Source organism: Grampus griseus (assembly GCF_964374135.1).
Source record: "Grampus griseus genome assembly, chromosome: 2".
NCBI lineage: Eukaryota > Metazoa > Chordata > Mammalia > Artiodactyla > Delphinidae > Grampus > Grampus griseus.
The window spans coordinates 50,078,024-50,094,097 of record NC_139018.1 but is presented as its reverse complement, the minus strand read 5'-3'; the positions used below and the strand labels follow the sequence as shown (position 1 = coordinate 50,094,097).

The 16,074-nt window shown below is 37.9% G+C and overlaps 1 protein-coding gene across 2 annotated transcripts in view; it reads right to left on the bottom strand.

Annotated features, from left to right (window-relative positions):
- Window positions 1-16,042, bottom strand: part of L2HGDH (L-2-hydroxyglutarate dehydrogenase) — a 50,872-nt gene extending 34,830 nt beyond the window's left edge. Inside the window, exons 1-4 of one of the 2 annotated variants that reach the window (XM_082647111.1) lie at window positions 15,817-16,042; window positions 9,181-9,296; window positions 8,349-8,500; window positions 3,016-3,147 (exon numbers count right to left, since the gene is read on the bottom strand). In XM_082647111.1, coding sequence (XP_082503237.1) covers window positions 3,016-3,147; window positions 8,349-8,500; window positions 9,181-9,296; window positions 15,817-15,956 — 540 coding nt within the window. In that variant the 5' untranslated portion in view covers window positions 15,957-16,042. The remainder of the gene's footprint in view (window positions 1-3,015; window positions 3,148-8,348; window positions 8,501-9,180; window positions 9,297-15,816) is intronic. The other variant, XM_082647112.1, reaches the window with a different exon arrangement.
- Between the last annotated feature and the right edge of the window lie 32 nt (window positions 16,043-16,074).

Here is a 16,074-nt window from a genome sequence, read left to right as displayed (position 1 = left end):
TAAAAAAATCAAATACCTAGAAATAAATCTAAGAGACATGTAAGACCTCTACACTGAAAACTGTAATACATTTTTTTCAATAAATTAAAGATTCAGATAAATGGAGTGATCCATGTTCATGGATTGGAAGATTCAATATTGTAAATATGTCAACTGTCTGCAAATATGTCAACCTACATATTCAGGGCAATCTCAATCGAAATCACAACAGGTTATCCTGTGGACTTTAGCAAATTAATTCTAAAATGTATATGGAAATGCAAAGATCCAAGAATAGGCAATACAATGTTGAAGAAGAACAAAATTGAAGGACTTACTCAACCGGATGTCTAGACCTATTGAAAAGCTATAGTAACTAAGACATTATGGTAGTGGTACAAGAAGAGACAACAGAAGAGAAGAGACTCCAGACACAGAGCCCACCTATATATAGTCACCTGGTATCACAAAGGTAACACTGCAGTGCAGTGGGGAAATAATGGTCTTTTTGATAAATGGTGCTGGGCTAACTAGATATCTACATATGAGGGGAAAAAAGTGTACCTTGACCCCTATCTTATACCATAAACAAAAATCAATTCCAAATGGATCGTAGATCTAAATGCGAAAGGTAAAACAACATAGCTTTTAGAAAAAAAGCATAGGAGAATATCTTCCTGATGCTGAAATAGGCAAAGATTTCTCAGAGTACAAAAAAGCACTAAGCATAAAAGAGAAATATATGCATAAATTGATTGAATGATTACATTAAGACTAAGAACCTCTGTTCATCTAAAGACACTATTAAGAGTGAAAACACAAGCCACAGAGTCATAGAAGATATCTATTGTGTATATGTATATATATATACACAACAAAAGACACATATTCAGACTATATAATGAACTTATAAAATTAATAAGAATTAATAATTGTTAAGAAGGACAGTCAATCCAATAGAAAAATGGGCAAAGGACTTAGTTACTTCACAAAAGAAAATATCCAAATGGCCAGTAAACATATGAAAAGGTGTACAATTTTATGGGTCAACAGGGAAACTATAATATTATACTACTACATAGCCACCAGAATGGCTAAAATGAAAACAACAAACAATATTAAGTGTTGGTGAAGATAAGGAGCAACTGTAACTCTCATACACTGCTGATAAGAGTATTATTTGGGACAAATGCTATGGAAAACTCTTTGGCAGTACCTGCCACAGCCAGACATATATATAAATTATGACCATAATTTCCCTCCGAGGTATATCCCCAATGGAAGTGTGTACATGTGTCCACCAAAATAGATGTGCTAGAATGTTCTTAGTAGCACTACTTGCAAGAGCTCCAAATTGGAAACTACCCAAAACGCCCAACAACAGTATAAAGAGCCATGCTATATTCATACAAAGGATTATTATACAGCAATGACAACAAATTATAACTACATGCAATAATATGGATGAATTTTATAAACAATACTGAATAAAAGAAGTCCAGACACAAACGAGCACATACTATATGATTCTACTTACACAAAATTCAAAAATCTATGATGTAAAAGAACAGTGGTCATCCTTAAGGGAAAGGTAGTGTCTAGGAGGGGGCATGAGGGGAATTCTGAGAAGCTGGTAATGTTCTGTTTGTTGATCTGGATGATCACACTTAACGAAAATTCATCAAGCTGTATACATTTATGATTTTGGATGTATGCTGTGATTCAATAAAAAGTTCCAAAAAATCAGAGCATATAGAAAACAAAGGTGGAAAGATAAGATGAAACAAAGAGCAAATTTAGTACATGAAAATAAAAATGTATGCTTAATGCTCTAGATATTTGGCAAGAGTAGGGCACAAATGTGTTTCTGCTTAGAGCCAAGGCAAACAGGACAATACAGTTAAAGAATTCAGTGTCCATCGATAAAAACAAGCCAATTGTGCTCAGGAAAAACAAAATTATTCTTAGAACTGGAGTCTGAAATTTCTCCTGAGTGTTCTCAGAGAGATGTTGTTTGACAGTGAACCTATGTCCTCAACCACCTCCTTATAGTAGAGGCCTCAGTGAGTGACACAATGACTTTCTCCATAGGCTGATGCCATAAAACCAAAACACAACTCAAGGAGAGTAATCTGGGGTCAAGAAGTAGGATGGGGAGAGAAAAACACTACAGTGTAGGTGTACTACAATCTGATGGTCTGGAGAGATGTACAAGAATGAATGGTCTACATATCACCCAGGCTCTCTCCCTTAAATAGTGTTTCTCTAAAGCAAGCTTTTGATAAGCACTGCCTGACAGTGAGTTCAAGGTCACACTCGCTAAGACAGGTACCCACAGTCCAGCTATTGGAATATGTCATTAAAACACTGGGGAATGGGGAACAGGAGATACAGCAATTCATTGGAACAGTCAGTGGAATGAGAATTGGACGGATAGCCTCTAAAAGGCTATCAAGGGAAGTTGATATGCAGAGTAACTATTATATTATTATTTGTGTTTCTATCACAAATACAAGAAAGAAGATCTGGTTTTCCCCACAGCATGTTTTAAGCCAGAAACTCTATAACCTACCCTCCTGAAACAGATCCAATATTGTAGCCACCCTCCTCAAAAATTTTTAGTGGCTACCTATGCCTACTGGATAAACTTCAAAGTATCAGCATGGATATGATATCAAGCCCTTTATGTGGGCTAATTCTGCCTTCCCAGTCTCATCTATTATCTCTTGCTACACACCCTATGATCCAACCACAACTCACCACTCAGTGGTTTCCAAACATGCCATAGAGTCTCAGACCTCCTCTTGCTTTTGCCTATGTTCTTCAGGACCTGGTAGTTTCTTGTAGGAAAAGAAGAAATCAGGTGTCCAGAGTTTGTGGCAATGCCCTCTTGTGTCTGGCACCTTAATGCTTCTGTAACAGGATTATTTAACTGTCTCTATGATTCCTGCTTCCTATAAACTCACCCTCAGCCTCCATGTCACAGGACTGAGCCCTATCCCTGTGAGCCTGTGTGTGGGTTAGTGAATCACTTACCCTACAATATGGCTCCTTCTTTTTTATGTCCTCTTGCTGGATCAGCCTCAGGTCCTGGACACCATTCTGCAGGCCTCTCTCATACAGAGCCTTAAGTCTGGGAATTTCTTCTTGTTCAACAGCTACTATAAGCTTAAAAAGAAAAAAGATAAAGAACATGAATAGAGTTAAATATATCATCAGCTATGATAGATAAATTCAATAGAAAATCATAAATTAGTGTATGATTCAAATTGGGTTGATTTTTTTAAACTGTTTTTGCTTCATGTATCTACTTCTCCCTTTCTTCATGACTTCACTTTCTTCCTCCACCAAAAACATTTGTCTTAAGACTGCATTAAAACAAAGGTGAGATGTAGCCTCAATTGTCACATCTGCTATGACAGTTGCTACATGCACCTTGGCCAGAAGTATCGCCATCACTCCCTCGATCCCAGAGGGGAAAGAAGCACAGGTTGCTTAGTCTTTACATTAAAAACCAAACAAAAAACAAAAGTGAAACAAAACTAAACAAAAACCAGTACATCAGAAAGACAGGCAATATTCAGTATAATGGAATATCGCTAACAGAAAACTATTTTATTTTTTGGAATAAAGTACATTTCAAAGTATTTACTAATGCATTCTGTTGCAGAGGAGAAAAACAGAAAATTCATCAAGACTCTTTTTCTGTTTATTTCTGGGCAAAGTATCTGTTTGAGGTAGTTTCTTACTTAACAGCTACCAGCAAAGGAAAGCACAGATAATATTCACAAGTACATCAGAATTCAAAAATCACTATTTCATAGCAAGGAGTCAACCGAACTCCATAAAGTAATACTTTTAATCAAGGTGTAAAGGTTATTTAAATCAACAAATAATTAACCTTAAAAATATACGTGGAATCATAGGGCACTATCAAGAAAGTGAAAAGATAACCCACTGAATGGGAGAAAATACTTGCAAATCATTATCGCTGATAAGGCTCTAATATGCAGAATATATAAAGAACTCTTTAGAAACTCTGTACAAACTTCCAAATATAAAATAAACAAGTCATAGGGATGTAATGTACAGCATGGTGACTATAGTTAATAATTGTGTATTGCATATTTGAAAGTTGCTAAGAAAATAGATCTTAAAAGTCCTCGTCATAAGAAAAAAAATACTTTTTCTTACTGTGAATGGTGACAGATGTTAACTAGACTTATGGTGGTGATCATTTCACAATACATAGACATGAAACTAATAATAATATTATATGTTAATCATACATCAATTTAAAGAAATAAAAGGACTTCAAACTTGAAAAAAAAAAAAAAGAAGTTGGGGAGGGGCAGACACTCAGAGGCACAAATCAGTGACTGAACCAGGAAAACTCTGAAATCAGGTCATTAAGTCACATTGACACCGTTGTGGCCTGGAAGCAGCAATCTGTAAATTAACACCTGGAGCTGAGCTGAGATGGATTAGAAGCAATGATGTGATTTGATGTGAAGAGGGAATATGAAGTAGTGTTCAAGGCTCCAGAAAGAAGTAGGGGTTACAGAGCTTAAAATCATCCTATGGGTAGGCATGGGGCATGGTATGTTTCTCAATGGTGGATGTTATGGATGTTGTCTGGTTCCTTTGGCTTAAAGGATTAAAAACAAAAAACAAAAAAACCCTCATAACTCAACCATAAAAACTGTAAATACAGTTTTATATCTTGCTTTTTTTACTTAACACTATATCAGGACCATTTTCCCACATCATTAAAAAAAAAATCTTCATAGCATCTTTAATGGTGACAATGAACTTTTATTCTTAAAAATTACATGAAGAAGAGTTATAAGGAAATATTATGAACAGCTGTATGCAACAAATTAGATAATCTATATGAAATGGGAAAATTCTTAAAAAGACACAAACTTCTGAAACTGACTCAAGAAGAAAAAGAGTATCTGAACAGACCCATAACAAGAAATGGAATTAGTAACTGTAAAGGCTCAGGCCTCATGAATGTTACCAAATGTTTAAAGAAGAATTAATACCAATTCTTCATAAACTCTTCCAAAAAACAGAAGAGAAGGGAACACTTCCTAATTCTATAAGGCCAGTTAACACTCAAACGAGACACAGATATCAAAAGAAAACAAACCTGCATATCAATATCCCTTATGAGTATTGATATAAAAATTCTGAACAAAATACTAGTATATTGAGTGCAGCGACATATAAAAAGGATTATATACCATGACCAAGTGGGATTCATTGCATGAATGCAAGATCTATTTAACATCCAAAAGTCAATTAATGTAATAAATTCATATTAATAGAATAAAGGACAAAACCACATGACTGCCTCAAGAGACATAGAAAAGGCATTTGAGAAAATCCAACACCTATTCATGATTAAAATCAACAAACTGCAGGTAAAAAGGAACTTCCTCAGTCTGATAAAGGGCATCCACAAAAAACCCACAACTATCATTATACTTAATAGTGAAAAACTGAATGCTTTCTCCCTAAAATCAAGAACAACACAAAGATATCCACTTTCACTATTTTTATTCAACATTGTATTAGAGATTCTACCCAGGTAAATTAGGCAAGAAAAAAGTAAAATTATCTTATTTGCAGATGATATGATCCTGCATATAGAAAATCCTAAGGAATACACACACACACACACACACACACACACACGAAAAACTATTAGACTAAAAAACGAGTTCACCAAAGTTGAAGGATAAAGATCAATACACAAAAATCAATCATATTCTATACATTAGCAATGAATAAACCAAACTGAAATTAAGAAAACAATTCCCCTCACAAAAGCATCAGAAAGAATAAAATATCAAGGAATAAAATTACAAAAGAAGTGCAAGACCTGTAAAATGAAAAATGTTTTTAAGTTGTTGAAAGAAATTAAAGAAGATCTAAATAAGTGGGAAGACATCCCAAGTTCATGGTTTGCAAAATTTAATATTGTTAAGATGGCAATACTCCCCAAACTGATCTATAGATTCAATATAATCGCTCGCTAACAAAAATCCCAGCTGCCTTTTTTGGAGAAACTGACAAACTGACCCTAAAATTCATATGGAAATGCAAGGGACCCAGAATAGCCAAAACACTCTTGAAAAAGAACAAAGTTGGAGGACTCACACTTACTGATTTCAAAAAATAAAGAGCTACAGTAAACAAGATGGTGTGGTACTGGCATAACGATAGACACACATCAATGGAATGGAATTGAGAATCCTAAACAAACCTTCTTACACTTATGCTCAACTGATTTTTGGTACAGGTGCCAAAACAATGTAGAAAGAATATTTTTTTCAACAAATGGTGCTGAGACAACTGGATATCCACATGCAAAAGAATGAAGTTGGAACTCTTCCTCACACCATATACCAAAATTAATTAAAAAGTGAACCTAGGGCTTCCTTGGTGGCGCAGTGGTAGAGAGTCCACCTGCTGATGCAGGGGACACGGGTTCGTGCCCCAGTCTGGGAGGATCCCACATGCCGTGGAGTGGCTGGGCCCGTGAGCCATGGCCGCTGAGCCTGCGCGTCCGGAGCCTGTGCTCCGCAACAGGAGAGGCCACAACAGTGAGAGGCCTGCATACCGCAAAAAAAAAAAAAAGTGAACCTACGCTGGAGGAATACGTGTAAGGGTAGAAGCTCTGCTTCTGGTGGTGGGGTCTGGGGAAGGGGCAGTAGGCCATCTGAAAAGGTGGTAAGAAGCACCTGAAGCAGCCCAAGAAGCAGGCCAAGAAGTTGGATGAGGATGATAAGGCATTCAAGCAGAAACAAAAAGAGAAGCAAAAGAAACTTGAGGCTGCAAGGAAGGCCCTCCTGGCGACAGTTGGAATTAAGAAATCTGTCAAAAAGTAAGCTGTTCCTTGTGCCAGAGGCAATGGTGATCCTTAATTCCATTCCTGTTTAAATAACTGGATTCCCTGCCATAACATCTGTTGCCACCTATAGTTAGAATGAAGTGCTGTCTTGAAACCTGCTATAAATTTAAGAACAAACTTTTGTTAAAGTTTAAAAAAATGAAATCATACAGTGGTTCATCTTCTCTTTAGTTCTTCTCATTCGGCCATTTCTACCTTAGCTGTGAGGTCAGAGTAAACCCAGCCCAGAATCCTGCCAAAGTCTGTTCTTCAGTCTTTGTTCTAGCTCCAATTCTATAACACTCAGAATTAAACCAACTCATTTGGGGGAAAAAAACTATCACAGATCTAAACATCAGAGCTAAGGCTTTGACATTAGAAGAAAATGTAGGAGCACTTTTTCATGATCTAAAGTTAGGCAATGATTTCTTAGATATGACACTAAAAGTATAAGCAATAAAAGAAAAGAAAAGATAAACTAGACTTCATCAAAATTCAAAGTTTCTGTGCTTCAAAGGATACCATCAAGAAGTAAAAAAGAAAATCTACAGAATGGGAGAAAATATTTAGTAATATTTAAAATACGATCATTACTATTGCTATTATTTTATTTAAAAATATATATATATTTTAATATTTTAGTAGTATTTTAGTAAATATCATATAGCTGATAAGGGATATTTATATATCCAGAATATATAAATAACACATACAAATCAACAATAAAAAGACAAAGAACTCAATTTTAAAATGAGAAAAAGATTTGAATAGATATTTCTCCAAAGAAGATAAATGAATGGCCAATAAGTATATGAAAAGATGCTTAACATCATTAATTACTATGTTTAATTACATAAAAACCACAATGATATAGCACTTCACATCCTCTAGGATAGCTAAAATGAAACAGACAATAACAGGTGTTCATGAGGATGTGAGGATATTGGAATCCTCATTAACTGCTGATGGGGATGTAAAATAGTACAGCACTTTGGAAAACAGTTTCACACTTCCTCAAAATGTTAAACATGTAGTTACCATATGACCCGGCAACTCCACTCATAGGTATATACCTGACAGAAATGAAAACATAGGTCCATACAAAAACTTGTACATAAATGTCCATAGCAGCATTATTCATAGTAGCCAAAAAGTGGAAACAACCCAAATGTCCATCAACTGATAACTGGATAAACAAAATGTGGTTTACCAATACAATGGAGTATAAGGAGGAATGAAGTACTGATTCATGCCACAAGATGAACGAACCTTGAAAACACCATGCCAAGTGAAAGAAGCCAATCACAAAAGACAACATATTGTATGATCCCATTTATATGAAACATCTAGATTTTGCAAATTACATGGATACAGAGAAAGAAAAGCCAGGCATTTTTTAAATCAACATTTAAGATTACTAAGTAAATGCTATTTATAAATAAGTCAAGGCCCTAGTAAAATGCCATACCTTGCCACATTGCTTGTAGGAAATTCCCTTTTGGTTACAGTACTCATAGATGAGGGCTGCGCCTTGTACACATAACTTAGCTTTCAGAGATTCAGGTTTATAATAAATTCCACTATGTATGACACCACTGTTATGTCCAGTCTGATGAATAGCTATGGAACAAGAGAAACAGGTTAGGAGAAACTACATGACTCATTCAAAACTTAAGAAGTGGGGGAATACACTTACAGTTGAAGCTATTAGAGACCGCTATTTAAAATTCTGTCTGAGTTTGTTCTTATAGTCAGAGCACTTCTAGCCTCCCGTAGCAGCCAAGCATGGTGTCTGTGTCACATCCCTCCAGCCCATCTCTGACTTCCGCTACAACTTTGGTGCACAAACCGCCCCCCTCACCACAAGCAAACCGCTTCAAGGGTCCACTACAGCTCTCTGCCTTCTGCTCCAGGGCCTTTTCTAATATTTGGGGGCACAGGGACTCAACACCCTATGGACAATCCTCAACCAAAGGGACAGAAGCTGATGGATAAATGAGCACAATCCTGGGAAACATTAGGTAGCTCCTCGAGGGCTCAGTGGAATTAAGCTCCCAGCTGCAACCTAGATAACGCACCCTCACAAGGTTTTTCCTCCTTCCCTGTTTACTCTCCCCACCTCCTCACTCCTGCCTCCTCGAATAACCTTGAAAAAAATCACCTACACCCAAATCCTAGTCCTAGACTCTGCTTTCTAAAGAATCCAAACTGGGACACTAACATCGACATTCAGCATGAAAGATGTAGAACTGACAAAATGAGCAGGTGCTCAGGTTAAGCAACACTGAGAACATACATACCTAAATCTTTCTCCTTTTCCAGAACACCAATGGAAAGAGCTGGATGTCGCAGGATGAGCGCTCTGGCAGAGGCAAGCCCCACAATTCCGCCACCAATAATGACTACATCAAATGAGCTTTAAGAGAAAGCCACCTTTAAAGTAATGCATGTTTACAATAGACTTTATCAAACTTGACAGTTTCATCATCAATCGACAAAGTATTAATTAGTAATCATTAAAATCAAATGTTTATTGGGCTTTGTGACATTTGGCTTTATACTAACGAAGAAACCTTTAAAAGTCACATGCATGTATAATCAGCTACAGCCAGCAGGCAGAGTGGCTAGTTGCCCAAGCTGCTCTAAGTCTCTATAATACTCTGCCCAACCTGGCTACATCAGTGGTTACTCTGTTAACTATCACACTCTCTCCTCTACCATCTATTCGTTAAAAATTCAGGTGCAATATTCTTGAGGATAAGTTAACATTAAGTCTTTAACACCTAGTGTACAAAAATTCATAATTTTTTTATTCTGCTGAGAAGCAAACAGTCAGTGAGAACATCAAACTTAAGGAAATAAGTGGTCCAGAACGGGCTCAGAACCAGTTTTAGCCATAACTCTGATTATATAATCATTTAAAAAATTAGAAAGGGTATGTATAGTCTATCTAAATCTAAAATGAGAAGCTTAAAAGATTACCACAAGCACTGATCTCGTGGTCAACAAATCTAGGTTTTACAGGAACGTGGCCTATCTTGCTTCTTCACCCCATTTATTTTTTTTCACCCCCTCCTGCATTATATTATTTCGATCTAAATCTTAAACATCATCTGTAAATATTTCAATATGTTATTTCTAAAATGGCTCTTTAAAAACACACACACAGGGCTTCCCTGGTGGCGCAGTGGTTGAGAGTCCACTCTGCCGATGCGGGGGACACGGGTTCGTGCCCCGGCCAGGAAGATCCCACATGCCACGGAGCAGCTGGGCCCGTGAGCCATGGCCGCTGAGCCTGTGCGTCCAGAGCCTGTGCTCTGCAACAGGAGAGGCCGCAACAGTGAGAGGCCCACATAACGCAAAAAAAAACAAAAAACAAAAAACACACACAATGTCATTATTCTAACCAAAAAATTCAGTTTTTAAATATCATCAAATATTCACGATAAAACTTTTAGAAGAAAACATAGGAGAAAATTTTTGGTATTTAGGGCTACTTGAGGAGTTCACACCAAAACCATGACCCATAAAAGAAAAAAAAATGATAAACTGGACTTCATCAAAATTAAAAACTTTTGCTCTGCAAAAGACTCTGTTAAGAGGATAAGAAGACAATGAACAAACTGGGAGAAAACACTTGCAAACCATATATCTTACAAAGGACACATTTCTCAAATATATATTAAGAACTCTAAAAATAAACAACTCAAGACTTCCCTGGTGGTTCAGTGGTTAAGAATCCACCTACTAATGCAGGGGATATGGGTTCGAGCCCTGGTCCGGGAAGATCCCACATGCTGCAGAGCAACTAAAGCTGTGCACCACAACTACTGAGCCTGCGCTCTAGAGCCCGCGAGCCACAACTACTGAGCCCGCGTGCGACAACTACTGAAGCCCGCGTGCCTAGAGCCCGTGCTCTGCAACAAGAGAAGCCACCACAATGAGAAGCCCGCGCACCACAATGAAGAGTAGCCCCTGCTCTCTGCAACTAGAGAACGCCCGCGCACAGCAATGAAGACCCAACACAGCCATAAATAAATAAATAAATAAATTTATTAAAACAAACAAGTCATTTAGAGAATAGGCAAAAGATATGAACAAACATTTCATCAAAGAGGACAGATATATAGATGGCAAATAAGTACATGAAAATATGTTCAATACCTTTAGTCATTAGGAAAATGCAAACTAAAACTACAATGAGACATCACTACACCCCTATCAGAATGGCTTTTTTTTTTTTTAAAAAATGATAACAACAAACGCTGGTGAGGATGAGAGGAACTGGATCAACTCACACGTTACCGGTAGGAATGTAAAATAGTACAGCCACTCTGGAAAAACAGTATGGCAGTTTCTTAAAAAACTAAACATGTGCTTACTACATGTCTTAGCAACTGCACTCTTTGGCATTTATCCCAGAGAAATGAAAACTTACGTTCCTACAAAAATCTGTACATAAGTGTTCATAGCAGCTTTATTCATAATAGCCAAAAACTGAAACAGCCCAGATACCATTCAACTGGGGAGTGGTTAAACAAACTGCAATACATCCATATCATAGACTGCTACTCAACAATTAAATGGAACCCACTATCAACACAGGCAACACCTTAGATAGATCGCAAGGACATTATGCTGCATGAAAAAAGCCAATCTAAAGGGTTACATACTGTGTGATTCCACTTATATATAACATTTTCAAACTGACAAAATTATAGAGCTGAAAAATAGATTTGTGGTTGCCAAAGGTTAGAAAGGGTGGAGAAATGGGATGTGAATATAAAGGGGTAGGTAACACAATCTCTGTATTGATGGAACATTTCTGTTTCTTAATTGTGGTGGCAGTTACACAAATTAACACATGCTGTTAAATTGCATAGTAACACACACAAAAATGAGTGCATGTAACAGCAAAGGAAATCATAAACAAAATGAAAAGACAATCCACAGAATGGGAGAAAATATTTGTAAATGATGCAACCAACAAGGGATTAGTCTCCAAAATTTACAAACAGCTCATGTGACTCAATATCAAAAAAACAAACAACTCAATCAAAAATTGGGCAGAAGAGCTAAATAGAGATTTCTCCAAAGGAGACATACAGATGGCCAACAGGCACAAGAAAAGATGCTCAACATCGCTAATTATTAGAGAAATGCAAATCAAAACTACAATGAGATATCACCTCACACCAGTCAGAATGGGCATCATCAAAAAATCTACAAGCAATAACTGCTGGAGAGGGTGTGGAGAAAAGGGAACCTTCTTGCACTGTTCGTGGGAATATAATTTGGTACAGCCACTATGGAGAACAGTGTGGAGGTTCCTTGAAAAACTAAAATAGAACTACCATATGACCCAGCAATCCCACTACTGGGCATGTATCTGGAGAAAAACATGGTTCAAAAGAATACATGCACCCCAATGTTCATTGCAGCGCTGTTTACAATAGCGAGACATGGAAGCAACCTAAATGTCCATCGACAGATGAATGGATAAAGATGTGCTACATATATAAAATGAAATACTACTCAGCCATTAAGAAGAATGAAATAATGTCATCTGCAGCAACATGGATGGACCTGGAGATTATCATACTAAGTGAAGTAAATCAGACAGAGAAAGACAAATATCATATGATATTGCTTATATACAGAATCTAAAAAAAATGATACAAATGAACTTATTTACAAAGCAGAAACAGACTCACAGACTTAGAGAACAAACTTATGGTTACCAGGGGGCAGGGTCGGGGGAGGGAGGGAGTTTGGAATTGACATGTACACACCGCTACATTTAAAACAGATAACCAACAAGGACCTTCTGTATAGCACCGGGAACATTGCTTAATATTCTGTAATAAGCTAAATGGGAAAAGAATTTGAAAAAGAATAGATACATGTATATGTATAACTGAATCACTTTGCTGTACACATGAAACTAACACAACATTGTTAATCAACTATGCTCCAATATAAAATATAAATTTAAAGAAACATGAATTCACTTGAAATCAGATTTCTAAATTGTGACACTGAAATCAAGAAGTCAATGGAGCATTATTTTCAAGGAGAAAAAAAGGACTTCTAACCTAGAGTTAAACTATCTCTTTTATTTTTTTTTTAATTTATTATTTAGTTGTTTTTATTTTTGGCTGTCTTAGGTCTTCGTTGCTACACACGGGCCTTCTCTAGTTGCGTTGAGCGGGGGCTACCCTTTGTTGCGGTGTGCGGGCTTCTCATTGTCGTGGCTTCTCTTGTTGTGCAGCACGGGTTCTAGGCGTGTGGGCTTCAGTAGTTGTGGCACATGGGCTTAGCTGCTCCACGGCATGTGGGATCTTCGGTGCCAGGGCTCAAACCCATGTCCCCTGCATTGGCAGGTGGATTCTTAACCACTGCACCACCAGGGAAGCCCAAACTATCCCATTTAAATATGAGGATTCAATAAAGATATTCTTGGGTAAACAAGGCTACAGGAACTTTAACATGCAAGAGACACTCCTAAAAATACTCCTGGACCAAAAATCAATGAGTTAACAACTCAAGAAGTTAAATATAATAAAGAAAAACAAACATATATAAACATGTATATATAATATATAAAACATATATATAACAAAATATAATAAAGAAGAAAAATCTTTTATTTGAAAAGATTTATAATGTAGACAAACCTCTGGCAAGAGTAATGGGGGAAAAAGTGAGATGACACAAATAAATAAAACAGAATAATAAAGAAAACATACGTAAAGACACAACAAGGATCTTAAACATAATCAAAGAGTATCATGGAGATCTATATGCTAATAAATTTGATAACATAGATGAAATGGGGTGGGGGACTCCTCGGGCAAAATTACTGAGGCATAAAGAAATAGAAATTTTGAATCAATCACTATAAATTAAAATAGTCATCAAAAGCTTTCTACCTAAACACACACACACATACATTTTACCAAACTTTCAAGGAACGGATAATCTCTATCATCAAAGACATTCCAGAAAAATTTAAAGGGTTGAGAACTCCCTAACTCATTTTATGAAGCACATATGAACCAGGTTCCAAAACTGGATAAGAAGTACAAAGAAGCATCTTCTATACCAGTAAGATCCAACTGAAAGAATAATATAAAATAAGATACTATTTACAATAGCAACAAAGTAATAAGGGAATCAAAGAATTAACCTAAGAAAAAAGAACTTCACAGAGAAAAATTTTAAACTCTATTAAATAACAAATGAGGGACTTCCCTGGTGGCGCAGCGGTTAATAATCCACCTGCCAATGCAGGGGACACGGGTTCCAGCCCTGGTCCAGGAAGATCCCACATGCCGCGGAGCAACTAAGCCCGTGTGCCACAACTACTGAAGCCCGCGGGCCTAGAGCCCGTGCTCCGCAACAAGAGAAGCCACGGCAATGAGAAGCCCGCGCACCACAACAAAGAGTAGCTCCTGCTCTCCGCACCTAGAGAAAGCCCCTGCGCAGCAATGAAGACCCAATGCAGCCAAAAAAATCAACAAATAAATAAACTTTAAGTAACAAATGAGTATGCATAAATGAAAAGATATGCCAAGTTCATGGATGGGAAAACTCAAAATTATAAAGAAGTAAATCTCCCCCAAATCTATCTACCTAATTTCAATAATATTTTCAAAATAATATTTTAAGATACTAAATGTTATATAGAATAAAGGTCTATAAGTAGTAAAGCAATTTAAAAAAAACAAACAAGTGCAAAACTTCTAAAACTGATGAAAATCTGAATAAGGCCGGTGGATTGTGCTAATGTCAATTTCCTGGTTTGATACTGTTATTACAGTTATGTAAGGTGTTGCTGGGGTAAATTGGGTGAAGAAGGGTACATGAGAGCTCTCTGTTCTTTTGCAACTTCCTATGGATCTATAATCATTTCAAAATAAAAAGTATAAAAAGGAAAAATAAAAAGTATAAACAAAACCTTCACTAACCTTACCTTTCTTCCCTTAAAAAAAGGTTCCCAAAAGAGCTGTCTACAAACCCCCACGATGAATCACAAATCCTATCCCACTCTAATCCCCTTCCAATCCACTAATTCACAGCAGCCAGAATCAACTTCAGAAACATCAACATTTAATCACTTCTTTAAAACCCTTTAAAAGCCTCCCAGTGCTCTTAGAATAAAACTTCACGTGTATTTAAAACAGAAACTGTGCTGTGATGTAGCCCCTCTCCGATGTCATTCCACACCATCTCTGCTCCGCTAAGCTCTAGTCACACTCATCTTGCCCACATTCTAGTTCCCGAAACAGCCAAGACCTTTCCAGCTTTGAAACCTTCGCATAAACCATTCCCTCTACAGAGAGCAGAGAAAAACAGTAGTGGCGAATGTGGTCTCCAAACTTCAAATCACAGGGCGCTGAATTTTGCAGGGTTTAATTAGCAACTAACTGAGCTGCTTCTCACAGGGGCAACTCTATGCAGCATGCGTGTGCCAGGAACTGATTGATATAAGACTGGTTTTAGATCTTCCAAGTAACATCAGGAAGGCCAGCGAATAAACAGCATATTTGATTGCTTACAGTGTGTTAGGTCCTTTAATCCTCAAAACGACCACTTAACGCGAAAGACTAGGATCCTATTCACAACTGAGCTTTTAAGGAGCTTAACTAACCCGCCCAGAGTTGAATAGGAAGTGGTGGGGTGGTATTCAGAGCCAGAACTGTTCTTGACCTCTACCCAACACTGCCTTTCTTATTCTTTTCCTCTCGCCCACAAACCTACAGATGATCCAAGCAGGTAGCTCCTGGCACCATAAGTTGGAGCCCGGGATTCACAGGATCCCGACCCTCTCCCACGCCGAGGACAGGAAAGTAGCGCAAGGGCAGAGGTCCAGCACGAGGCACCTCTGAGAGAAGCAGCGCAGACCGCGGGGAGTCGGGCCAGCGGCTACTCACCTGGTGCTGGCTCTGCGGCCACCTTGGCACAACAGCCAGGGCTTCCCCGGCGCGGGCGCGCACGCCGCGGAGAAGCCCCCGGGAAACCCCCCGCGGGCCAGTCCGCAGACACTGCCTAGGTAACGTAGCGCTGGCACCATCGCCTGCGCCCCCTCCCCTGCCTCAAGCCCCAGGAGCCGGCCCTTGAGCCCTACTCTGCCCAGGTCCAGGCGCTCTCTAGCCCCGCCCCCAGGCAGAGGCCAATGAGGGGCGCTCTTT